Genomic DNA, 26,794 nt, shown 5'->3' with positions numbered 1-26,794 from the left:
AGAGACAGGAGTGAAAAGGAAAGCAATTTAGAGAATACTTTATTTTTACTGAGTTGAATCCCCCTTTTTATTGAAATACAGAAAAGGATCATTGCTGACTTAAAATTCTGAGCTGCATGAAACAATATCCCTGCAAAAGGAAAGAAGCAGTGATGTGCTATCCTAGTATCTGAAGATATGATCTACCAGCCATAGTCCCTGCAGTGAAAGTAATGTCATCTGAAATCGAAGCAGTACCATGGAAAAGTTTAGTGCTGCTTTTCTCTTCCACTTCTCATAATGTTGTGGTTGTTTTTCTGTTGCTGAAACAACCCTAATGTATAGTAAGTAATACTTTCATAACTCTGAGCTCTTTTTGTCTGGTGACTGGAAGAATTTTCTGTGTCCCCCAGCCCCATTGCTTTAGCTAGAAAAACTAGTTCTGTTAAAGTGTCTTTTTTTTCTGTGAATCTTTCATATATGCTGCTATTTATTAAACATAGCCATAGATATCACCACAGCAGAAGCAAAACCACTGGGGAGGAGTCTGTGTCAAATAATACCACTTACGCTATCTTGTGCATCTCTATTTCAGGACTTTGCCAGATAACCTTTCATCTGCTTCTGTAGGAAGGAAAGAAAGCTCCTGAATGACTTGGTTCAAATTAGCCAGTCCTATGTAATTACAGGCATACATTTACCTATTTTTAAGTGTTTCAAGCACTGTCCATCTCCGTGCCCCCCCTGTGGGAAATGGTCAATTAAAAGCAGAATTGCCTCAGCCATTTATGTCACTGTTCCTTGTGTTCATTAATAGCCTGGCAAAGGTGGAGATGCTTCGGGATGTATTGAAAGTAGTCTCTGGCATGTCTCTTCCAGTCCCTTGTCATTATGCTTTATTACCAACTAACATCTGCATGGCAAGACAGTCAACATTGTGAGCAGTTGTGGAGGAAGCAGTTTGAAATCTTCCTTAAACCTTCTGTCCCAGGTATTGCCTTTTATGAGCAGTTTCAGGATTGTGTAACTGCTACTGAGCACATTCCCCTTTTTGTGTTTTTCTCTTGTAAACCACAATTCATAAAATATTTGGACAAGGCAATGTCAGGATGAAAGAAGTGGATAATTTAGAACTTCAAAATTCTTTAGTGATATGATTTTTTTGTTGTTTTTTGGTATCCTATAGTTTTGGATTTGAAAAATGGGCACAGCAGTTCTCCAAACAGCCTTTGCTGTCAACCTACTGAGCTACATATGGGACCAAACAGTACAGGTAACATTATAGTCTGAGAATTGATAGCAACAAATCCTTTTTTCTTCACACTAAGGTTTACTTGTCAAGTAAGAGTAGTTCTCTTGCTGAAGAAATAACAGCTTGAATTCTGTGCAGATATTCCCATTCGCTCAAATCCAGCACTAACATGCAGAAAGACCAGTTGTACTGGTGAGGGGGAAGTAATTTTATGTATTTGTAGAGGGCAAGGGATTAGGGAGATTAGGGACTTGAGTAGTCATCAGAGGATAAAAAATGGCCAGATGCCATTGCACATGCACTGCATGGTGAACTGCTGAAGATAAATGGTAATTGAGCAAGCACCATTCCAAGGGCAGAGTTCTATAATGTACCTAAAGAGCTATCGGTAGATTTCCAGGTTCCTGAAATTTACCTTTGTTCTTCACTGAAATCTTGCAGAAACGATTAATTTCCCATACCTAGTTTCACATAGTTAATCAACAATGTCTGCAGTGAACCTGCTGACCAGACTGGAATGTTCCCTTTTCCTATCCAGCTGCAATATTAAAATGGGTTATGTAAGACTAGTTCTGTAGACTTTCATCAGAGTTTTCAGATAAGCAGTTACACAGTTTAAATTCTTTTAACTCTTTTCTAAAATTTGAGCCTAGCTGTTAGGATTGTTCCTTGTAAGAATTTTTGTGCATTTCTAAAATACTTGTGAACTGTAGACTACTGCTTTTCTGTTACTTCTCAGGTTTAAAAGTAGTTTTTGAGGTGCTGAACACTGATACTAACCTCACTTTTTGGATGGAGTTGAGGACATGTTTAAGCCTAGAGCAAGACAGTGAATATGCGAAGAGAGGGAAGGAGCTGAAACAGAACAGCATTTAAAAGGCTGAGGGGCTAAGCCTGTGGGATCTCATCCTCAACTGGATGGTATTTCTGTGGTGGAAAATCAGTATTTAAATGCTGCATCTGTTTCATTCCAAAATGTCAGGAAATGCTGTTGGCAGTACCATGAAACTGCTTTAAAAATCAGAAGGGAAAAATGAAGAGATAGGAAAGACCAGTCTCTGCTTTTGTAAAAGGTAGCAACCTAAATTTGGATCATTGTCAGCAAGTCTTTGGAAGAATTGCTCCTGGAAAGTAACAATTGACATGTTCCAAGCCTGTATCACTCCTGTGCGCTGGGATAGCTGACACCCCGAAAAACAAAGATAGGCAAGGCATGGCGAGGACAGTAGAATGTAGAGGCTCTGCCACGGGAGAGCAGAATTAGCAAGGAGTGAAGTAGCCAGCATGAAGTGCCCACAGTGCACAGTTAATGAGGACAAGCAACCAGCTGGAAGTGGGAGCAGCAGAGCATAGGAGTAGGAGGGCACCAAGATTCCCACTGTATGTGTAAAATGAGCATATCTGTATTAGCCAGCTAGGTCCTTGCCTTTGCTAAACATGTTTGGGGACCAGTGGCTCCTAATTGCCAGGACAAAGAAACTGTAATCATTGAGTGGGATGTCTTTAACAGGGTCACTATTAGAGACATCAGCCTGTTTTCATCATAGTAAAAAGGCAGGACAGATTGCCTGCTTATCTATAAGGAAGTCAAAACCGGAGCACAGAAACAAGTGGCTTTGTCCAAGGGTAAGAGTTATCAATCTGTTTGACCTTGAGGCTGCAGTTCCATGAGACCAGATGCTAGCTTCCCACTGTCTTTGGAAAAGCAAGGGTTTTTGATCTTTACAGTGTGCTTCCACTGCTCGCCTTAACACAGGCTGTGAGGCTTTACTGATCTCAGTGCATTCTGAGTAAATTGAAGACTACTGAAATTACTGTATTTGTAGAAAAACAAGCCATGAGCAAAAACAAGTTGTAGCCTTTCACTAGGAGTTAAAAGACCTCTGCAATAAATCAGTTAAGCACTAGAGGAAAGAAAGAGCTAGGGTTGTGCTGCTGAGGGCAGGAGAATTCTGATGGCAAGGAGGAAAGTTGTTGGAGTTTTCTCTCAGACTATCTGATAATGTCATAAGAGGGCTGCAGCAATGATAGGTACATAATAGATACAAATAACATATATACATGTAAAAGCAAGATAATTTTTGAGGAAAGACTATCTAAATGCTCCAGATTTGGCCTGAATTCTAAATATTTACTGAATACTAAATTCATCCAGTACTGGTTTAGTTATATTGGAAATTATATTTAAATTTAGTGTAAAGATAAGCGACAGAGGTGTTGACATAGAGGAACAGTGAGGTATTTCTTTGTTTTTTGTTCAGTGCATAAATTGTAGGGTTAACAGAAAATGAAGATTATATGGGATCAAATGCTTTATATAATTTTACAAGAGTGTACTATATAAAGGGATGCATATCGGCTATGCATTTCAAAAGGAAACCTCTTGATGTTTTATTGCAAGTGTACCTGCAGATGAAAAGTGAAGTTATTGCTGTAGAATATTTATCCTTACATTCTCACATCAAAAATTTTCACATTAATGCGTGAAAAGGAAGTTAGAAGTAATTCAGGATGGGAGAACTGACAGAATGTTTCCTAAAGCAGTGGTTTACAATGCAGCACTGTTCTGAATAATGAAAGGCTTACCGAGATCAACAGCACATTTTCAGATGTGTTAAGCACATGCATCACATTTATTGTGGCAAGCCTCAGTAATAGGGTAGTGTCAACATTTCACAAGCTCCCACGTTCATATTTTGCAGTCCTTCTGCCAGTATTTGTGAATGACTGCAGAGCTAAACAATTATAGGCAGAATGTATCTTCATGGGGATTTAAGTTAGTATGAATTTGATTTAAGTTTGGAAAGTGGTAAATTTCCACTGTAACTGGAAGCATTTTAAAAACTAGATTCTCAGGCACCACACAGTGTGTAAATGAATAAAAACTTCTAATAGGAATCTAAACTGTATTTAGTGTTTCCTTGCTGGCTTAGGAAGATCAAAGTGATGCTACTTCTTCAGCCCAGCGTTAGCCTTTAATATCAGAGTGTGAACTGCAGCACTGTGCAGTTAGGTCAGCTGGTTTTTCCACCCTCTCCCACACAATCCAAGGGCTTGCCTCTTTGCCTGTAAATAGAAGTAGCTGTGAGATATGGTAGCTCTGAAGCTATTGGTTTTGAAACCTACAAAGACCTCCTTGTTTCCTCCTGGTACCATCAGCCACACACTGAAGTTGGAGAAGCTGTACAATGTCTAGTAAGTAATGGAAGCAGCTGGGGTAGCATCTAGTAAATGTGACAAGTAACTTTCTGGCCAAAATGAAGGTAAAGAAATGACAGCATTGCCTGTTTGTGACAGGAGTTTTTATTGTATTTGTTTGTTAATTGAGAAAGAGGAACATACTAGTTCCATTCAACACGATCAGCATCTTGCTCCTGGCTTTGGATAAGCTAGTGAATCCAGTGCTCCCAATACTAATGCATTGTTTTTATTTTTCTTAAACTGACATCTCAAAAAAACAGAATAAATGTGTGTTCTTCTCTTTGTGTTTTAGTAGCCCAACTACTTTGCTTTATTATTTAATCAATGAAATCAAATGTATACCCCCCCAAAGAACTAAGGCTCTGGGAGTTCATAGCCATGAGAAAAAAAATACACAAAACCAACAAAACTTTCTTTTTATAATTTAACAGTCTAATAAAACAAGACCTAGCAATATATTAAGAAATAAATCCAGTTACAAATGCATGTATATAGAAGGAACTTCTGAGGGTGTCAGAACAAAAAATGATCAGCTATTTACAAGATACACAACAGGATGGTACAGTAGCCAAGACCCACCATTCAGAAACCAAATGTGTTCTCTCCACTGTAGGCAACATACAAGAATCCATCCTCATCCTTTTCCTTCTCATAAAGTTGTCCCATAGTTAAGCTTGAAAGGGAAAAAAAGAGAAATAATTTGCTTGGCTTATGCAAGTTGCCAATGTTAACAGTTAGAACCTCACATAAACACGGATTAATAAAAGCTAAAACTTGTAAGTCTGTGAATAGGTTAGAATACAAAAAATGAGGATAAATAAAAAGCGGGTGACTCCTAAGTTAGAGAAATGATCCTGGACTCTCTGCAGCGTAAACATTTTTATATTTCTTCACAAATGCCTTTGGCAGAATGCTTCCTTATTTTGTTGGAAATTGGTCTCTATTTTGAAAACAACAAGAGACCCTTGCAATTAGGTGGCTGGTCAACTGCTCCAACAATCTATCTACAGATAGTTGGAGCAGTAGACATCAGTCAGGTGCACAAATAAAGCCTCCTCAGCTCAACTTTCTCTGACTTCCCAAAACTGAGAAAAGGCTAATGAACTGAAGGATGGAGACTGGATGTGAGTGACAGGGAAAACAATGATGCCATTCTGCCCAAGAGAGGAGCTGGGTGGATTTGTAAGCAGTACTTAAAATGGAAGAGAATTGGTGACTAGTAGATAGATCACCACCCCTTGACATCCTTCTCTTCTCATACGGAAGTTTATTACATAAACTCAAGCCTGTGACATTAGCGGAGTCACAAACAGATTGTGTTTTTGTTTATCGGTTAAGAAGTTACCATTTTTACATTAATATTGAACGATCAAAGTCCTGTTTTCTAGCTGAGATGTGACATCTCATTATGAAGATACGATCTCTCCTGCTCCTAGCAATTCTATATTACTGTTGTAAAGATAACATGTAGGCATTCCTCAGTACAGTTAGAAGAAAACAAGCAGAAAGGGATGGTTCTTATGGGTCCCTATTGTGTATCAGGTTACCAGGAGGGACTCTTTCTGATAAAATTAAGTATTAAGAATAATATCACATCTAAGGCATGTAACGACATACTATTTCCTTAAATGTTACTAAAGTATCTTCTGTAGAAAGTTGTAGTAGCTACTTCTGCTATATTCTGTACGTAGCAGAAAACAATGAAACTTATTCCTATATAAAAGAAATGCAAAAAACCTTTCTATTGCAATTAATCTTTTCTTTTATAGAAGAAAATTATTTTAAAAAAAGAACCAGAAACTAGTCTGTAGTGTTATAATTTCTTTGTAAACTGACAGGTTCCTGGGTTTTTTCAGAACAATTTATGGCATATGTTGTTGAGTAATGTGCAACTTTTTTTGCTATACTGAAAATCACTGGTTTTTGACATTGATGATGTACGTGTTTTTGCACTCAACCATGTGCAAGAACATTGTAATTGCAAAGCTCACTCTTTTGCCACAGAAGTAAGTAATAGCATATTTTTCAGTCGCCTTTCCTTTCAGCCTAGCTCAAGAAATAAGATGTTTATCAAACTCATGAGAAAAAAAACTTTTAGTGGGATTAAGATGTGACAAACATCTCCTAAAATCACCAAATGAGCCTCAAAGAGTGGTGTTACTGGCCCTCTAATATGCACAGGCTTGCTGAAATGATTCTGAATACCAAGTGAATAGCCTCTCACCTGGATTGTGGGACAGTCTTGTCTACAAAGAGGAATATTGCCTTCTCAGATGGCAGTTGAATCCTCTTCCTGATGATCCACATGAACTGGGCCACGGTGATGTCAGACGGAACTAAGTACTTCCTCTTGTCAATATCAACAATCTGAGATCCTGAGACCTTCTCCACTATGACCTGTAAAGTGCAGGTATGAAGGTCAGGCTGTTCAGGATTGGTATGAACAGACAGCTTTGGTAGATCGCTTGCTCGTACAGGCTTACAATGGTGAGCAGAGGGGATGAACAAAAATGGTTTCCTGACCGCAACCAAATCAGAGGTTGAACTGGCTCAGCACTGTAAAACCTGATTTTTCAACTGCACTGAAACCTACATTCATATACACAATGGCTTGACACTTCCCATGCCTGTGTTTGGCATTCATGGGGTAAAAAGGTGCATTATGCCTTAAAGACACCTGTGACATGAAAGTACGCACATCACTGAACTTTTGTACACTGATGATAATAGTGTAGCTAATAGCTACTAATACCTAATAGCGTCCTGGACTGCATTAGGCAAAGGACTGGGATCAGATCCTTCCCCTGTAGTGGTACTGGTGAGGCTACCTTTGTATTTTGCTGAACTGACATACTGCTTCAGAAACCAGAAATTGACTACAGGAAGGAAAGATAGCAAGATGGCCACAAACAAAACCAAACAAAAATCAACAAACCAAACAAAAAGCCACAAGTACAGGGGAAAGGATAATTCAGTACTGCTTGTGAAAAAGACCCAATGCTTATTGTACTATGCTACTTGATTCTTGAAGGAAAAATACAGCAGGTAAGGAAATAGGGTTTACAATAGCTTCCAGGGTCTCCATTCCTTAGCTCTGCATTCCACTTGAAACATTACGATTGAAAACCACTTCTGACTATTCAATTGATTCCAACTATTTGGTATCAATGGTACGTGGTTCAGTTTGAATCATCAACCAGAAAACACATACCGGTCCAGACAAAGGATTGCTGCAATTTGACATTTAATTCTTATATCTGTCTACACCTTGCTGTCCGTTCCTGATACAATGTAATTCAGACTCACACTATGAGTTTCTAAGTTTCTTTTTCCTCTAAGGTTACCAAGGATATTTTTGAAATGGGTAAATGGATACTGTGGAGATGTATGGTCATTAAGGATACTGCAGTCTGTGTGATAATGGGATATGTGGAATAGTTAGACAAGAGAGAACAGCAAGGATCATACCAGTTTATCAGACTGCAACTGGAGAAAATCTTGTGACTAGATGCAACTGAGCAGTAGAAAAAGTCAATGAGAATGAAGATTCTTCTCTGGGCTGTGCTAATGGGTGAATTACTTACCAAAAGGTGAGAGGCAGGAGTGGCACTAACAGGCAATGTGGTCAGATGGGATGTGGAAAATTTTACACTCAAGCAAGTGAGCTGACAATTTGGATATGTTGCTAGCTGTTATACGTAAGGATGTGAACTGTAGTCTTTTCAGAGATTGAAACATGGTTAAAGGGATTGGGGAGAGAAGTGAGGTCATTCACTGTTTAGCAGATTGGTAGATATTAATGCAGAAAGGAGCGGTCACCATTTGCACTGGCTCTTCAAACAACAGGGTTTGCATTGTGAAATTCACCGTGATGACTGGTTATAGACATGGAATACATGAGGGATATAATCTAACTCATTTAGCCAGGAAGAAAGATGGTCAAGGTTTCAAGAGTCTTCATAATCTTTCTAAGAATCAGGCACAATCTTCAAGACAATGAAGGTGTTTGCTGGGATATAATTGCCATTAGGAGAAAGCAGGACCATGATATAAAAATCCGTGGTGTTTAGAAAGCTTATTTCTCAATGTGCAGTGGGGCAGAAGATGAAATGCTGGAGTAGCTAGATGTGTTTGGGGCTTCTTTAAAACCTCTAAGGACACAAAAAGGAAAATTAATTTGCTTAGCAGGAACTCAGAGTGGGCAGGATGGAAACCGTTTATCCACCTTTGCCTCTAAGTACTCCGTTGAAGCTGGCTTGGTTACTCACCGGGACACGGTCGGGGTATTTGGCTCGGATTTTTGCGGACTCGACACATCTGTGCTCTGTGAACAAAACTCGTAGTTAGTCATTGCATAGTAGTAATAATACTGCCGGTGTCCTAGGCCGAGAGGGCAGCGCAGGTAGGGCCGTGAGCCCGCGGGGATCGCAATCATATTCCCGCCTCCGAGCGGGTCTCTAGCTTTTCGAGGAGACCATCCCCGGGCACCGCACCACCCTTCGGCGCGGGCCGCCAGCGGCTGTCCGCCCACAGACGAGACGACCGCCTGGGGAAGCCGACCGCGACAGATGGCGACGCGGGAGACTGATGGCAGCGGGGCCGCTGCCATGCAGCGCCTGGCCCGGACCCACCCTTACCCAGCGCGTGGTCCTCCTTGAACATCCACTTCATCGTGCAGGCGGGCGGGGAGCGAAGCCAGAGGCAGCGAGGCCCGTGTGCGGGGGACGGGGGTTCGTGCCGGGCCTGTCGCTGTCACGGTCCCTGTCACAACAACAGCCGCGGCTCGGCAGGCGGGACTTCCGGCTCGCCTGTTCCCCGGCAACCGCTTGAGCAGTCGCGCTTCCGGCCGGGGATCGCGGGGCGGGGCTGTGGCGTCCGGGCACGGAGTCACCTGCCGGCTGTGAAGCTGCCTGCAGCGCTCTCGGGGCACTCGAAGCCGCTCCACAGACTTAGCCGCCCTGGAAGGTGTCCCCATCCGTCTGTCCCCATCCCGCTGCCGGGCACTATCTCGCCGGCGGCCCCGGGAGGCAGCGGTGCGCGTTCATTGGCTGATGCGCCCGTCCCCTCGGCGCTGACTGGCGCGGCGTTTCGTCAGTCCGACGCTCGGCCAGTGCAGCGCTGAAGGCGCGGGCGGGGGAGGCCGGTGGGAGTGCGTGGAGGGGTGGTGTTTTCGGGCACTGAGGGCTGCTCGCCATGGCTGGCGTGGATTTGTTTTCGCATCCCGCGCTGTACACGCGCTACCGGGCTGGGCTCTGCTCCGCCGCTGCACTGGCGCTGTTGCTCATCACGACGCTCACCTACGTGCCGCCGCTGCTGGTGGCCTACCGTAGCCACGGTGAGCGCCACTGGACCCCGCGCGCCCCGGCCGGTCCCGGCGCAGTCCTGAAACCTCGTGCTATTTCTGCCCTCAGGTTTCTGGCTGAAGCAAAGCGCGTACCAGGAGCAGCCCACTGTTCGTTTCCGGTACGAGGTTCTCTTCGTCGCCACCATGGGGTCTGGCCCAGGCAGCTTCTTGGCGTGGAGCACATTCCCAGCCTTCAACAGGCTCCAGGAGGACCGGCTCCGAGTCCCGCTCCTGTCGGTAGGCCTGCCCGGCAACAGTGGCGAGACGCGAGGCTGCAGAGTTGGGGCCAGCGGGCCGACAGCCGGCTCCAGGGCACGGGCGCTGATGGCGCTTTTGAGCGGGTGGCCCGTCAGGTACTGCTGCCTTCAGGTAGCAGCAGGTTTATGTATAAACTTGTGCCTCACATCGGGATTTGCCGGATTTTTAATCAGTCCCGTTTCACTCCCTCTCAGTGTTACTGACTCATAGCATTACTTAGATTGGAAAAAGCCCGTCAGACCAAGTCCAGTCATTAACCAAACCCGACCAATTTTGCCACTGAATCATGTCCGTAAACACCATTGGTCGTTTGTGTGAATGCACCCATTTACTTTCATCAAATTAGTTGTGCCCATCTCCCCTGGCCACATGGCATATCATGATGGGAAGTTTGCAGGGTAGCCCTAGATCTGGAAGCAGGTATGTGCCTTCAGAAGCACATAATTTATGCCTTGCCGTCACTCTTCTTTCTGAGATTACACCATGGCAGTTATTTTTCTGTCTGCCTCTATTATGAGCCCTGCTATATTTGCAAGTAGCTGAAGTACTGGACATTCTGGTACACAAGCATAAGCAAGCCTTGGCTCATAGGAAGGTATCAGCTAACAGGCAAGAGGCATGCTGCAGGGCCAGGAGGCACAAGCCTGACCGTCAGTCATATATTTGCACTGTCTTACAGAAGATCCAGCACTAAGGCATGCTTTGTGGCATGCAGGGGAGACGGTTGTAATGGTGTAGGGCAGAAAAGACCTTGAAGTAAACTTTCCCTCCCTGGAGGGGTATATGAGACATTGTATAACAGACAGCAGCGTAGGCTTCTTGTTTGTCTCTAGTCCTGTCTATAAATAGTCAAGTCGTTTTTTATTGCATTCCTAACTACGCAGTTTATTTGCTTCCTTGGTATGTGTGTGCTGCAGTTATGGAGGTCCCCTGGGGTTTTACTTTTCTTGTTTTTCTTTCTAACAGAAATTCCTGTCTTTAAAAAAAAATTTGTTTAGACTAGAGAAGAAGACAAAAATCAAGATGGCAAAATGGATCAGTTGCATTTTAAATTGGAACTTCCACTACAACCAGCAGAGCATGTAGTTGGCGTTCAGTTGATTCTCCTCTTTTCCTACCACCTTTATGTAAGCATTTTTAGTTTTGTTTGTTGTGATGTATAGACCTATTGTAGTATTCCAGTAGTGTTTATAGTAAATATGAAAAGAAACTTTCCACATTTGAAACTCCTATCTAAAATATGTATTTTACTAAAAAATACTTAATTTTCTCTTCCTCTGCTCTGTCATTCCTCGTCTAGCTGTCTTGCGTATTTTGATACACTTTGTTAGGAATTTTTTTTTTATTTTTAAGCTCTATGTTCTCTTGGGCCGTAGTGCACCGTACAGAACAGAAATGCACAACAGCGAGTATCAGTTTGGGTGGCACCTGGAAACAACTGAGAGTTTTGCAATAGGCAGAAGGATGTGCATTCCTATACACTGCTGTGTCTTGACATAATTAGTTCATTTTCTGACGTGGACAGTCAGCCTGTTGCAGCAACCTAAAACTCCTTAGATTTTGCTTAACAGCTCTTGAAGCATGGGTAATCATCTGCCAGGATCTTCTGTATCTTGTAACTGGAACAAAGAAGAAAGTGCTACAGGAAGACAATACAATTCCACTGCCATTGTACCTCAAGTGCAATTAATATCTAAAGCAAAGAGTAAAAGACCAGCGCACAGAGAACCCAGCGATATATCTGAAAGGAGTAATAAAAAGAGCTGTGTTGGGTGCAGCCACGCAGACAAGAAGTTGTTTTCCTAGGGAGATTAGGCTGTTTCTTTAGAGAGTCTTGCTGATTGCAGATGGACAAGCTTAGCAAGCATAGCTATGTGGTGTAGAAAACATTCTTAAGCCTGAGGCCCAGAATAAAGGCCCAACGGTCCTAAATTTGGGCTGAAGTATTTGGTCAGGTATTAGTATAACAGAGTTATAATATTCACCACACTTTTTATTCCACACTGTAAATGTGGAAATTTTCCTTCAGACTGAGTGGTTGATAAGAACTAAGGACCTACCTTCTTTATTTCATTCTTATTGCAGAGTGCAAGTCCTTGATTTTGACTTGAGTTTTTTAAAGTGTATCTCCAATGAATGTGTTTAGTCACCTTGCTGCTTTTTACATGTTACGGCTAGTCAAACCTTTCTGTCATTAGCCACAGATGTTTGACTTCACTGAATTTCCTGTGGAACTTTGTTGAGTTAATAAAGTTAGTTAACTATTAACTAAGGTAGTTCACTTTTTAAAAAAGAAGGTATTTTTTCTTTGGTGTTCCCTTGTTTAGACTAAGGTGATGATCTGAAACTTGGGAGTCATAGAAGAATCAAATCCGTGTAAAAAAAATTGTAGATACCAAGAGGTAGAAAAGTGTCTTGTGTCCCCCCTCCTCCTCCTAAATTTTCCTTTTTTGTGTTCACTATTTCAGAGAATGTCAACATTTGTGATGCAGAGCATGGCTTTTCTTCAGTATTTTTCTCCTGTGCCAGGCTCTCAGCTCTATGTGAATGGAGATTTGAAATTAAACCAGAGGCAATTACTTAACCATTGTGGACTGGATACCAGATACAATGTGAGGAAATGTTTTTCCCTTCCCCATCAATTCACCCCCCCAACCTCTTAATCCTCCTAGTATCATAGGTGACACCCTCATTATTTGTACTACTGCACAGAGCAAGCTGTAAGACTTTGGAACTGATGTTTTCTTGTTAGACTACAAGAGGGAAGAGGTTATTCTGCTTAGATGTTCAGTCTGATGTTTATGTTCATTCCTTGAAAGGCATGGTTACTTTGTGTAAGAAAGTTAGTAGAATTATTTTCTTGAAGACTAGACAAATAATTAAAGTGTCTCCTTGTTGTAACAGGTGTCTGTGGTCAATGGCACAAGTCCTTTTGCAAGTGACTATGATCTAACAAACATCATTGCAGCATATTGGGATAGAAATGGTAAGCCTGAATGTGTATCTATGGGACAGTAGTAGTTAGCATAATGACAGCTGTTTTGTGAAGTGTAGAACTTCTGTATTAATACCTAAAAAGCCCCTTAACCTGGATGTCTCCTTTCTCTATTTTAGTGACAACAGTGTTTTCAGATCCCAGCCCTGTTTGGATGACTGGAAGAGCGATGGATACGCCATTTATCATTAATGCCACCATTCACTACCCAGTAGAAGTTATCTTATATCCTTCAAAAACTGCACATACTGTGACATAACAGGGTTATATTATTTCAGCCCCCACCACATACAGGCAAAATGAAAACTGTTTTCTCTTAGATGTGTTGCTAAACTTTTTTTTTTATTTTTTTTTTAATTTTTTTTTTTAGCTAAGCAAATGCTACAGTTGTCGAGTTAATGAAATACCCATTTGTCCATTCCTTCAGATGGTTGTGCTTGCATAACCACTTTTTGCCTTTCTTTATTGGGAACCTGTGTTGCTTTTCAGCTTTGCTAAAAAGGCCTTTAAAGCAGTTTGTTAGCTATTCTCAGGGAATATTTGTAGTACATCTTGCTTTGGTTCTGCAGTACCTGCTGTCCTGATCTGTGCCACTTGCAAAGCATGATACTGTAGTCTGTGACCTAAAACAGATAATTAGAAATCTGTATGCAAGATCATCTCACCAAATAACTCCCGCAGCTGGAGGTTGTTACATCTGTTCATGTGCAGACAGACCAGAATTTTTTAATTTTTTTAATAAAATAATTCTTTGTTCATTATGTTCTTCACTCTTTTTCTTAGATAAGAACAAATCTGCATTTAGAAGAATCTGTATGGAGCGCACTTCTTACAAGATTTGTTTACTTGCCTGAATATTAAAAATAAGTACTTCCTGGTGACTCAGACACAAAGTAGGTTCTTGACCCAGACTTGGTTTAAATATCTTCTAGGACAGACCATGTCTCCAGCTTTTGTTACCCACCATGGTAGAAGGCTCTTAGGTGTTTCTGTGGTTCAGAAGCTTACCATTTGTGGCACAAACTCATGTCTTAACAAGATTTGTGCCTTTCTGCCTATGATTTTCTTTGTTTAGATATTGCAGTGATAGCATCAGAAGCTTGTTTATTAACACTCCTTGACTTTCTTTAAATATCAGCCGGGATTTTGGGAAATTATTAAATTTGCCTGGATCCAGTATGTCAGCATCCTCCTTATCTTTCTTTGGGTGTTCGGTAGGATTAAGATGTTTTTGTTCCAGAATCAGGTGTTGACTACAATTCCAGTATCACCACTTCTGCCTCTATCTCCAGTACTATCCTACAAACAGCACCAGTCCTGAAGAGATGCCTGAGAACACTTTATAGAAATGCCAAAAATAGTAACCCAGTTTTATTCTCTATATACTTCTTACTTCAGAAGATCAGAATTTTGTATGTTCCAAGTATGCTCTGTTCATGCTTCCTTTTGAAAATACATGTTCATTCATCTGATTTCTTTAGGAACACTGCTTTGGAACTGAAAAATTTTATATTTTTGACAGTTAAAGAAGAGACTAGTTATTTTTTTTGCAACTGGAACGCACATCAAAACCCATCTTGAAAACTGAAAATAATATGCTAAAATCAACAACATTACAACATTAACTGTTTCTACTTCTTGTAAATCAATTCACTGTAGTCTTAGAGTTGTGAAGAGTTATTTGTACGTGCATTTATGTGCACTGTGAAATGAAAAAATGCATGGATGAGTTAAGGTCAGAGTGCTTCTGTAACTGTGGCTATACATACTCAACAGTTTAATTATTAAATTGTATGATGAATAAATTCAAGGTTGATGTGAGAAACCAGGGTTTGGGTGATAGTGTGTGCAAAATTTGCACAACCATTTACTGTTGGCATCATTATTGTAGCACTAGACCATTAGTTGTGAATTGTGAATAGTAAAACAGAGAATCCTTGTATCGATTGAAAGAAAGCTAGCAAAAAATTCTACCAGTGAAGACTCAGAGTTTCAAAGTAAGTGAATAATTACCTTCAGAACTTAAATAGTTTAGAACAGATAAAAATTGTAATTACCTGGTAAACACTGAAAAACTGTCCTTCATTCTTGATGGTAGTGGTCATAGGGAAGATTATTTTATCTTCTTTTTCTGGGCTTACTTTTTATGCCAGACAAGCTTACAAGACAAAACAACGAAATTTCCATTATGTTTTCAGTTTTGTATTGAAGAATTAATTCTAGCAACACAGTGCTATGTCAGGTCAGAATTTAAAACAATTCTAGATGCTAGAATTCTGCAAAAAATTCCAAGTGTCTTTGGTTCTCTTGAACTCTTAAGACATGGTGCATCTATGAAATATGAAAGAGCAGCTTAGCAGTAGGCCACCTTTTGGCCATTGTCCTCTAGAATTCGACATCCTAGCAGCTGGGAGAGCTACCTTTTCCAGAAGTCTCCAGTTTGCACTTGGATCTTTGAATCTCTGTGGCAGCGTACGGCTGCTGATAAATGGTTTCATGTTTGCATCCTCAGAGTCAAAGCAACTGTCTACTGCTTTTTAGTGCTTCTAGCCACTGCACAGCATGAATGAAGGGGGCTGTGAGCTTGTTTCCCCCGTATCTCAAGCTGATGTACATTTGGTATGCTCTCCCTTGCAGCAGTAATGGTGCTTGCATGAGTGCATGCGTTTATTCGGGGAGTTCATTATTGATGAAGATGATCTTTACCAAATATATAATCACTTTTTCAGACAAGTCAGTTCCCTGACTGAACTTGGTATGTGTCTGCACAAGCATTAAGGTGGCCATGAGCAAGGGGTAGAAATCTCTGGAGAGATCACAGGACCGCAGTTTAAGGGTTTGAATGTTCTACTCCCACAAAAATTGAATCTCTGAGAGTCTTCCTCCAAGCTGAACAGAAGTCTGTTTAAGGTAGCAACAGAAATATGTAAGAGACTAATGCTTGAAAGCCACCCAGAGCAACAGTTCAGTGAATGCATGTGAAATAAGAAATGGAGATTAGGTCTACTTCCAGAAATACAGAGAAAAATATCCTTAACGTTCTCTTTTCCTTTAGATGGAGAAAACTGTAAAAAATCCTCCACAGTAATGTAAGCAAAGAACGATATACATTAGAAGGAGGTAATCAAAAAAGTTATTTACTTGCAGGTGGCATGTAATTGTTTAATATGACCTGAAGGCATCCCTCCATTTATTTTCAAAGAGGTGTTTCATGACTGGGACTAATAACTCAGTGCAGGGTAAAAGGAGCCATAAAGGCAGATGATACCACATCAGGGGAAAAACCCCTGTGATACCTCTGCTGCGGTCACTTCCTGGGTCACTTTTTATACTGACCATAGTTCTTGGTTCATAGTTCTGATTCGTTTCTCAAACTTGAAGAGATTTTATACTTTTGTAGGTAACCAAGCAATAGAAATAAGGCAAGATTTTATAGCTTAAGCAACAAACTGAACTAAGCGGGAAAAATACATACCTTAAGATCCACTGCAATCAGCATTAAGAGGTGTAGGAAGGAAGAGCCTTTCTCAGAAAGCTGTCTGCAAGGACTCTTCCTTTAGCTTGCTAAGCAACATAAAAAGTCAAACTTTTGGTTTTGGTTTTGTTTTGGTTTTGTTTTGTTCTGTTTTATTGGATGTTTCTGTTTAAATGGATGTTAGGGCCCTGTAAGAGTCCTGCTTCAGAAGTCTTTTAAGAGGTGGAACTAGGATAAAAGAAACCACCTCGTTGCTTGTTAACTCACCAAGCAGCCCGTTTGCAGGGGGCATTATCCGCTCATTCTACTCGCACGAGGCGAGCGGGACGCGGCCGCGCCGAGCTCGGTTCGCCTGCGGGTGCTGGGCCGGGCCGGAGGGAGGCGGGCGAGGCCGCGGGGAGGAGAGGAAGGGCCGCGGAGGAGAGGCCGCGGGCGCTGGCTGCTGCGGCGGCCAGGCCCAGGCGGTGTTGCCACGAGCCGGTTTCGGCGAGCCAGTGGGGACCGTGCGGGCCAGGGACTTGCAGGATGCATGTGCGGGGCGGGAGTCAATGGCCCGTGCGGGGCGGGGCAGGCCAGTGGACCGCCTTTGCCAGGCTGCGCCTTTGCCCGGGGATGCTCCGGGAGCGGGGCGGATCGGCTTCTTCCTGGGCTCCTCCCGCTGCCCCGGCGCCTCGGCCACGTCTGAAAGCGGCTCATTGTCTCTGTCGGCAGCTCGGAGCCGCGGCGGTGGCGGGAGGCGGCGACAAGGTACGGGCAGGCTGATGCGGGTGGGGATGGGGTTCATCCACAGGATTGGCGGTCCCCTTCAGACCTTTTTTTTCCCGGTCTTAAACAACGGTACTTTAAAGGAGATGTTTTTGAACGGGTCGCACACTCCCCTGCTTGTGGCGGCGGAGTAGCGGTAACACCAGTTGCGGCGGAGCCGATGTCGCACCGACAGAGGTGAAGCTGTCGAAAATCAACCTGTTTTTTTTAGGTTTGGTTTTTTCCCCCCCTCCTTTTTTTTTTAAACACCCCCCCCCCCCCTTTTTTTTTTTTTCCTTTCCTTTTCTTCCTTTTCCCTAGAGAACATGGCTGATTGATGTTAAGGTAGTTTCGTTTGTTGGAGTTAGATGGTGAAATAAGGTGCTTTAGACAACTCTTGCCATCATTTCAGGAAATCCCACCCCATTTTTCTGTTGTGTCCTGTCTCTTTCTAGGTGAAGGTGACATGCTGATCGGAAGCATTTGTCAGTATTTCTTAGCTGCAACAGTTGTTACAAGGGAGGCACACAGCGCGCACCTCAGCCCAATCGTCCTCGGACTGTTTGAATTTGCGGACGCTATTGTACCGGTGCAGACAGAGTCTCGAGTAAGTGAACAGCATTCAGTCACTGCGGGTGTCTCTTTGTCACCCCAGTTTTTCCATAGTAAAAATTCCTAACAAATATTGCAACTAAGCAGACCTCTTTTCTTGAACACCAGTAATTCTAGTAGCTGAAAACACTTTGTGATCTTTAGCTGCAGTGCATGGAGAAATAGGTGTTGTAGGGCTATGCTTTGACACTGCCATTTGCTTAGGCTGGACAACATTACCTAACTCTAAAAAATATTAAAAAGCTCCCAAAGGAAACAGTACCTTTTAGAAAAAGAACTTTAATGATCATGTAATTAAATGTATAGTATGTTTCATTGTATAATAAAGTGTTTAAGTGATGATTTCCTGGAAACAAATTTTCAAATCTCAGGTACCACTAGACCACTAGATTGTAAAAAGAGGTATGTTTCCAAAAGCTAAATTAGCAGTATCACCTGAAATTCTAATATAATGTTGTAATTCAGAGCTACTACAGTACATTTACTGTATTTTGTTATTTTAGTTGCAGTTTCACTATTCTATTAAAAAAAAAAAACTTATGTGTTTCAACTATTCAGTATTGGAAAGACTTTCAGCTTTTAGGACTACTAGTGATTCTAGAGCACACCCTCCAAACTTTTTCTTTTCTCATTTAACTACCAATCTGCATATTGTTGTTGACACATAGGCTTTTGCCGTATGAAGACTGTGTGATATGAAGATATGTGTGATTATTAGCTGCAGAAGAATGCTAGAAAGTGATGTTTTGTCAGTGGGGTGATTTACTGCAAGAATTACTAGTAATATTGTTGTGTATTATTCTTTGACCAGTTTTGTCATGTTCCAGCATTTCACTTTTTTGAGTAGCAAACTACATTTCTAATGTTCGCTCATAGAATCCATTTTGGTGGTGATTGCATTGATGCCATGCCTTATAGGTGAAGTATGCAGTGAGTAAAGCATAGTTACTCATAAAGTGAGTAAAGTCCATGAGGAAAAGTACACCTGCAGGTGATCTTTGCTGTGTATATCATGCCATGAACAAGCATTTTCCTATTAAGTCTATAAAATATGTGATGACATTTACCATTATCATTCTTTTTACAGTCAGCACTGCTGCATTTGGTGAATTTTGAGTACATAAGTGATATTTACAGTCATCTTGTATGATTGCTCTGAAAGGTCAGCATACAGGACAAACATTTTTGGGTAATTAAAAATTGCATACATAATCCAGCATTAGGTATTAATTTTTCAGTGGAAGAGATCAATATGGGAAATCAACAGAATCACAGAATATTCTGAGTTGGAAGGGACACACAATTGAGTACATTATTTGAAGTAATTTCTGTATAATCTGTAAGTTCTTTGACTTTAAAAATGTTGCACAGACTGTTTAAAATGAAAGTATGCTGGAAATTTTCTCAGACAGAAAATGGCCAGGGAAGACTTTGACAAAGACAGCTAAGATTCAGTTGCTCAAAAGTCATTGTAGGGGAGTAGGTATTTGTAATTCTTCACTCAAGTATTTTTGCTTTTCCAGCCTGTTTTTTCAGTCTTCTCACAGCTGACCCAGACTTGTTTGTTCTAAGGGAGCCTTTCATCCCAGCCTTTTGTCCAAGGCTCAAAGAGAGAGCGTGTTTCTTGACAGCTCTAATATGAGGCATTCTTTCTGTCTTTCTACAATCTTTTTAGTATCCCAGAAAAAAAAATTAGCAGTTCAATCAGAGGCTTGCTTTTTAGCTATAAAATTAGTTTTTGCTACTTTATTAAGTCTCTTCAGGTTGAATTCTGTGCTGAAAGGAAGTTACTAAGAAACTGTACTCCTTTCAGAGCTGACCTGAAAAGATTGGATTACTCAATTCCAACATTATATGTTTTATGTGACAAAACAAATAGAAGTCCCTGAAAGAAAGAGCTAAAACATCATCCAGTGGACCTTTTCTTTTCTTTTCTTTTCTTTTCTTTTCTTTTCTTTTCTTTTCTTTTCTTTTCTTTTCTTTTCTTTTCTTTTCTTTTCTTTTCTTTTCTTTTCTTTTCTTTTCTTTTCTTTTCTTTTCTTTTCTTTTCTTTTCTTTTCTTTTCTTTTCTTTTCTTTTCTTTTCTTTTCTTTTCTTTTTTTCTTTTCTTTTTCTTTCTTTTCTTTTCTTTTCTTTTCTTTTCTTTTCTTTTCTTTTCTTTTCGTTTCTTTTTTTTTCTTTTCTTTTCTTTTCTTTTCTTTTCTTTTCTTTTCTTCTTTTTTGGTTTTTTTTTCCTTTTTTCCCTTTCCCTTTCCCTTTTCCTTTCCTGCCTTTCTGGGTCTGAAAAGTTCTCTCCTTAGAAATGAGATCTTTTTGGGATCAATATTACCACTGACTGTATTTTTACCCTGCTTGGTAAAACTGGATAGCTTTGTGACATATATCTAGTTTCTTGGCAAGCAATGGCAGATACTAGTGGCCCTGCAGCTCGGCAGTCTATCAGAGACAGTTTAAGTCGTGAAGAAAATGATTGCTCTTTTGGCCAGTTTGTATAACTAATATGTTCCTTGGACAATATGTAAGAATAGTTATTGTGGAACTGTCCCAGGGTTCATCTAGTCTAGGATCTTGTTTCCATTAGTAGCTGTTAGCAGGGAAACCCAGGAGCAGAGCTTGAATCAGGACTGGCAGCTAAACCATATAGGCAGATGCTTTTCAGATCACATTTTGAACATTTGCATTGCCCTGTGAAGAGATGATTGTGCCTCAAGAGTTTGAGAGACTTCTGATTATTCTCTTTACCAGAGCTCTCCTTGAAGAAATGGTATCACCAAAGAAGTACTACTACTATCACAGAAAAGGAATAACAATGTAATTGTTAGCAAAATAATTTATACTAAGGAGTATTCGTTATTTACAAAAGCACGTATTGCGATGCCACCGAGTGTTGCCATACTTCATGAGTCTCAGCTGAGAGATGTGAGAGCATCTGAGTGCAGTCTACTGCAACTTGACACTTGTTACAGCCTGTTTTTCTGCTTGTTGTAGCTCCCTTGCCACTTGGAGTCAGTCTGCACAAGTCAATGAGGAGGTGTTTGTCGCTGAGACAGCAGCTGAAATGGCAGTAATACTAGAACATCTGACCCCTGTGCTGCTTCTCCTTTTCTTCCCCTGTGTTTGCGGTTGGCAGGCGTGCTATAGTCAGGCAGGTGCAGCTACAAGGAAGCATTTCGTGGAGCAAAGCAGGGAAAAAGGAGGCATACCAAACCCCAATTTTGTGCTCCTGAGGGGAGCTTGGGGTGGACAGGTGGTACCACTGAGCTGTTGGTGGAGGAGGAGGGCACTAGCAGAAAGAGGTGAGGCAATGTAAAACAAGTCACAATGAAAACAAGGGTTTTGGCGTGCAGCTTCAGCTTGCAGTTTTGGCATATTGCCTTTCTGTGCTGAAAGAGCAAGTTTGCCTAACAGCACCATCTGGTGAGTCCTGCTATGGAATAGCTAGTGGATCAGAAGTAGCCTGTATCACAAGGTCCTGTTCCTCACATTTGGAATTGTAAAATCATTTAGGTTGGAAGATCATGAAGTCCAACTGTTAATCCAACAGTGTCAATGATATAATGTAATCTATTCAGTAGATTTATAAATATATTTATATGTGTATACATATGTAAATCTTAAGCAACTCTATGAGAAGGTTATTCTGTGGGCTATTCAACAGCTGCTTTCTGCCTCAGCTGAAGTTTGTCAAAAATCACCAAAGAGCTTTTTGGGTTAAAAAAATTGTACTTCTAAGGGAATGCAAGTTTAACCTGGGCTGAAATCACCTAAACTGCAGAATGCAATTGCAAATGGTAAATGGTTGTTTACATGAAAATAGAATTACACATGAGAATTAAATATGAGAAATAATAATATGTATACATGATATGAAATATTATTAAATAAATATGTATATAATAAATTATATATACATAGAATTAAACATGAGAAGTGCAGAAATGAAGGGCACTGTTTACAGAGAAAGTGGCGTATTTGGCCTTAAGCACTGGAAACCACACAAGAGAATACTTTTACAGATGCTGTATTTTGTTCTGTAATTATTCTTTTTCTTTAGTGGTGTCTACATGTGTGTATATTCCTTAGAAACACTGCAACTTCTTCAAAAGGGTAGAAAATTAATCTTAAATATAGAAAACGGGTATCTACTTAGTGTTTTACTTTGATATTACACTTTTTTCTTGCAGTTTCTATCATGTTGAAGTGTAGGGAAATACTGCAGCTACAGTCATTTGACATTATTTGTAGCACTTGAGTCTGATTAGTTCAGACACATATTGTGGACTAATACTCATCGTTTTTTTCATTGTCACAGTGTTATCTGCAACAGTACTTGGGTGGGAACTGGAGTGAGGAGAGGTCTGAGAGACAGTCAAGGCAGAAAAAACAGCTTTTGGCTTCTATTCCTCAGTCCCCCACACTCTGCTAGTAACATGTAAAGAGCAATTAGTGTTGCAGTTGTGTGTCATGATTAGAGTGGAGCAACTGTTCTGTGTAGCTAGAGTAGAAACACATTAATTCTTTAAAAAGTGTAATTGATTCTCTAAAAGCTACATAATGAGTGAGATTGCAAGGAGCTGCAGAACGCAGTCTTAGTATAGATAATGACTCATGTTTTGCACTCAGGAAAAAGATCTGAGATAGTTGTGTCTGGCTGACTTTCAGGCAGAGTCTGTTTCAGGAAAAATCTTTCAATTAGCAGCTGGAACTGTACTTTGACTTCAGCTTAGTCTTTAATCCCCTCTGGTGAAGTGTCAGTGCAGGCTGCTGGATTGCTGGTGATCCTCACAGCACAGAGGAACTTACAGATGCTTCTGGAGATGTAATATGCAAAAATTAAGTATTTGAACAAGGCAGATTTTTATTTATGAATAATGGCCAGGCTGAATTAAACTAAGGGTTTTTATATTTGCTCTTGAGCCTGAGAGTAGCTAGTAGTGGACTGCTAAGGAAGAAGTTAAGTAATACAGTAACCCTTATTTCTCCTACTGTGCCACCGCAATACAGGCATATACCTTGGGCTATCCACAGTTTAGGGAATTGTTAAGCCATGGGCTGTAGCCTCATTTTTGCCTTTAACAGTCTTTGGAAGGCTTTCCTTCCATTACGTACTTTAAATCAATGTAATTATTTGTTGAACTCTTGTATAATTTTGCTGCCACAGAATTTTGAAGCAGAGTTTCACATTTTAATATGCACCGTACATAAAGGTTTTGTACTGAGCGATTATTTAATTCAGTTCAATTTATTATGTCAAATGAGTGTGTACCTATGTTTACTAGTCTGCATTATTTCTTTTCAAGAGTTCAGAGTGTGTTGAAAAATGTATCTTTCACTGTAACAAGAACAAAGTTGTAACTGGAAATTGTAAATGCAGCTAGATAGCAAATATGTATATGTAGAACTTTTGAGATGATCTGCATACATAAGGAGTGTTACTTCCCTAAAACCTTGCCCGCTAACATTTACTGACTGCTTACAAGTGGAATCTGCATGAGTGAGAGCACCAAAGGGTAGGTGCCAAAAACCTATAGTGAAAAGCTGTGAGGAGTGCATGTGTCTTGAACTTTGACTGCAAAATAAAGCAGAAATCTACTTGCGGTTGACATGCCTACGATTTTCTAGGCATGTCATGTCTTGCTATATGCAGACAAATCTAACTTCCAAACTGGTAATTCCTTGAATACAAACTCAGGGTATTAAGTCTTGGGGTGTATGACCAAAGATACATGTCAGCAGCTTTTTCATTTTATCATCTGTGGCTAGGTGTGGCTTCAGCTTGTGAGTTTTCATCCATCTTCTGCCTTCTACAGTTTGGAAAATACAGGGTTGTGGGTAAACACCAATTGGTATAGCGTCCTATGGCCCCTGTAGGGTACAGCACTCACATTAGATAAAATTATTTTTATTTCAGCACCCACAATTACCAATGTTCACATCCAGTCCTTTTAGGGGATAGAAATCCCTGTAATGTGAAATTGAAACAGAAATACAGTTGAGCAATTCAGAATTTTTTTTTCTTCTTCTGTTTTTAGGGCAATATTTACCAGTATTCAAGCTGAGAGCCTTGTGTATTTTGTAGTTTGTTGGGGGGGGGGTGGTGTTTGTGAGTTGTTTTTTTTTTTAATCCATGGGTTGAGCTGCATCAACCCAAGGTTTTCTTCAACATCGAACATGTACTTATTTGCGTATTTCTGCAGTGATCTTCCTGTCACACATTACTTTCTTTGAGTTTCCAACAGCTGTCACCTGCAGTGATCATCCCCCAGTGCAACAGATTAAGGAAGCAGTTAATGCCACATACATACATGCACATGTGAAGAAAGGTTTTACTAATGCAAGAGTTTGTATTGTCTAAGTTGTATCATTATTGTGCCCCAGGAACAATGGTTCACTGGTATTTCCCTTCTCTCTTTCAGCTTTTCTCATTGCCCTTCCTCGGTGAGAATGGCAAGGATTCGGATTCCTAGCACAATTGTTATCATTTTTGTTACAGTTCAGACTGGATTCTTACTCTTCATGTATGCCCGGTACAGTAGCTTCACACCTCAGTCTGAGGAGAAACCATCACAAGTCCACGTACTTATTCTCTCCTCTTGGCGGTCGGGATCTTCTTTTGTCGGTCAGCTTTTCAGCCAGCATCCCAGCGTCTTCTACCTGATGGAGCCTGCATGGCATGTGTGGGTTACAATGTACCAGAACAGTGCCAATGTCTTACACATGGCAGTGCGGGATTTAGTCAGGTCGGTCTTTCTGTGCGACATGTCTGTGTTTGACGCGTACATGCCTTGGAAGAGAAACTTATCCGATCTTTTCCAGTGGGCAGCAAGTCGGGCTCTGTGTTCAGCTCCTGCTTGTGACTTTTTTCAACGTACCGACATAACCAGTGAATTGGCATGCAAGACCCTTTGTGGACGGTATCCATTCAGCAAGGTGGAGGAAGCCTGTAAAACTTACAGCCACGTTGTCATCAAGGAAGTTCGGTTCTTTGACTTGAAGGTCCTATACCCCCTTCTCACTGATCCATCCCTGAATCTCAAAATTATTCACCTGGTCCGTGACCCCAGGGCAGTTGTTAAGTCACGGGAACAATCAGTCAAAGCGTTAGCCCGTGACAATGGAATTGTCTTGAGTACCAATGGCACTAAAGTGGAAGATAGCAAATACAAAGTAATGCAAGAGGTTTGCAGAAGTCATGTTCAGATTTATGAAACAGCTACTCTAAAACCACCTAATTTCCTGAAAGATCGCTATTTAATGGTCCGTTTTGAAGATCTGGTAAGAGAACCATTATCAGAAATCTCAGAAATGTATAAATTTGCAGATCTTAGTTTGACTCCCAGGCTCAAAAGCTGGATCTATAATATCACACATGGACAGGGACCGGGGAAAAAAAAAGAAGCCTTCAAAATAACATCTCGAGATGCAGTTAGTGTTTCACAGGCCTGGAGAAATATTCTTTCCTTTCAGAAAGTTAAGAAAATACAGGAAGTTTGCAAAGGTGCTATAAACATTCTTGGTTATCAGCTGGTGGATTCAGAAAAAGAACAAAGAGATCTGACATTGGATTTGGTGTTGCCAAGGCGACAAAATCAATTCAGTTGGTCATCATTTAATCCAAAACACTGAGATATTTTTGAGAGATCTGGGAGGTGGGGAGGGCTAGTTGTTTGAATATTTCTCTACTGTGCAGCATATAGTAGTTGGAAAATCCTTGGCTGATGACTTTATGTTTTCCTCTACTCCTTTTCTGCTAATGTAAGAAGGTTTTTTTACATTAAAAAAAAGACAGCAAAGTTCTTGTCAGTGCATTACTGTGCTGCTCACAACATTGTCCTAAGAATATAATTTAAGCACCTTCTATTAAAAGATGGATTATCAAAGATGTCTTTGTTTACTGATAATAGTTCAAATATTTTTTTTTCATGCTTTAATTATTTAAGGATCAAAGTTTGTTATTTGTATATACAGAACAAAGTAGATTAACCAAATTTCTTCACTTGACTTTCTTCTTTAAAGTTGTCGTGCAGTTGTGTATTTTTTTTTTTTTAGACTTTTGATATTTTAAATTTTAACGTGTAACTTTTCCAAAAGGTAGGGCATCTGCAGCAGCTGTGTTGTAAAAGGCTTAAATAGGAACTTAATTTATTGATAGATTTCATAGTGGTTTCCTTGGAATGGCAATGTTTACAATTTAATGTGATGTTTGTTTGGAGTGCAAAAACCAAAGAAATGAAGGAACTTTCGGTGGAATTACAGTGGAAATAGCGTTTCAATGCTGTCCCAACTGTGTTCTAATATCGTGACACAGAATAAGTGCACACTTGCTCCTGCCGCGCAATCCATACCGTTATCCTCTCTTCAGAGCTGCAAGTTATTTATGAGGATCACTGAGAAATTTAGAATGCCCTGAAAATTTGCGTGTCGATTTTTCTGCTGCATGGAAGTGATCGGTTCAACCAAGTTTAATAGCAGAGACAGATGCTCGGGTACGGTTAACATTCGGCGCCGCGCCCGAGAAACCCAGGCGGCGCCGGTGAGGCTAAAAAAATAAAAAAACCCGCGCGTGCGCAGATGCTCCCAATGAGCGCACGCGGGGGGCGGGGGGACGCGCATGTGCAGCTCGCGGCTGGCACCCGCAGCCGCTCGCTGCCGCGGAGAGTGCAGCGCGCGCCGTGACTCGGCCGATTTGAGACGTCGCCGGTGCCAGCCGCTGACCAGAAACTCCAGCTAGGAAACCCGCAGTGGCGCTTTCCGTGGCTGCGCGCTGCCTCACGCTGGTACCGCTTACTTGAAGGTGAGCGGGGAACGAGCGACCGCGTCGCGGGTCCAGGGAAAGCCCCGACGAGGGCGACGGTCGCTGTAGCGGGGGCGGCTGGGCTGGCGGCGTCCGCGGCGGAAGCACCGAGTGGCGGGGGCTGCCCGAGGACGGCGCCG

The 26,794-nt window shown here is 41.2% G+C and overlaps 3 protein-coding genes and 1 long non-coding RNA gene across 8 annotated transcripts; 2 read left to right on the top strand and 2 right to left on the bottom strand.

The window, feature by feature from the left end:
- Position 1: 1 nt before the first annotated feature.
- GABARAPL2 (GABA type A receptor associated protein like 2) lies at positions 2–9,241 on the bottom strand. Of its 2 annotated transcripts, XM_014260558.2 has the most exons (5): positions 9,070–9,241; positions 8,701–8,756; positions 6,657–6,829; positions 5,012–5,105; positions 2–4,297 (listed from the first exon to the last, which is right to left on the bottom strand). In XM_014260558.2, the coding sequence occupies exons 1-4, from the start codon at positions 9,101–9,103 to the stop codon at positions 5,015–5,017; spliced, it is 354 nt and encodes a 117-aa protein (XP_014116033.1). In that variant the 5' UTR covers positions 9,104–9,241; the 3' UTR covers positions 2–4,297; positions 5,012–5,014. The 2 variants fall into 2 exon arrangements, with proteins under 2 accessions (XP_014116033.1, XP_005531977.1); XM_005531920.3 differs by lacking the exon at positions 2–4,297 and having other exon boundaries at positions 4,519–5,105.
- Positions 9,242–9,473: 232 nt separating this feature from the next.
- TMEM231 (transmembrane protein 231) lies at positions 9,474–15,072 on the top strand. The gene is made up of 7 exons (XM_088062306.1): positions 9,474–9,767; positions 9,844–10,013; positions 11,033–11,161; positions 12,503–12,646; positions 12,939–13,020; positions 13,149–13,259; positions 14,166–15,072. Exons 1-7 carry the CDS (start codon positions 9,626–9,628, stop codon positions 14,348–14,350), a joined length of 963 nt encoding a protein of 320 aa, XP_087918432.1. The 5' UTR covers positions 9,474–9,625; the 3' UTR covers positions 14,351–15,072.
- LOC106628662 (uncharacterized) lies at positions 13,290–16,716 on the bottom strand. Its single transcript, XR_001332084.2, has 3 exons — positions 16,505–16,716; positions 15,087–15,187; positions 13,290–13,652 (listed from the first exon to the last, which is right to left on the bottom strand). It is a non-coding gene; the product is annotated as an uncharacterized LOC106628662 (long non-coding RNA).
- LOC102108360 (carbohydrate sulfotransferase 6) lies at positions 16,083–25,653 on the top strand. Of its 4 annotated transcripts, none has more exons than XM_014260556.2 (3): positions 16,083–16,149; positions 17,704–17,855; positions 24,277–25,653. In XM_014260556.2, exon 3 carries the CDS (start codon positions 24,305–24,307, stop codon positions 25,484–25,486), a length of 1,182 nt encoding a protein of 393 aa, XP_014116031.1. In that variant the 5' UTR covers positions 16,083–16,149; positions 17,704–17,855; positions 24,277–24,304; the 3' UTR covers positions 25,487–25,653. The 4 variants fall into 4 exon arrangements, with proteins under 4 accessions (XP_014116031.1, XP_014116028.1, XP_014116030.1 ...); XM_014260553.2 differs by lacking the exon at positions 16,083–16,149 and adding an exon at positions 16,912–17,251; XM_014260555.2 differs by lacking the exon at positions 16,083–16,149 and adding an exon at positions 17,381–17,446.
- Positions 25,654–26,794: the final 1,141 nt, after the last annotated feature.

This window comes from Pseudopodoces humilis, chromosome 14, assembly GCF_049639895.1.
Source record: "Pseudopodoces humilis isolate 2021_Gansu_Grassland_sample_001 chromosome 14, ASM4963989v1, whole genome shotgun sequence".
In the NCBI taxonomy this organism is placed as follows: domain Eukaryota; kingdom Metazoa; phylum Chordata; class Aves; order Passeriformes; family Paridae; genus Pseudopodoces; species Pseudopodoces humilis.
This window is presented reverse-complemented; position numbering and strand designations above follow the sequence as displayed.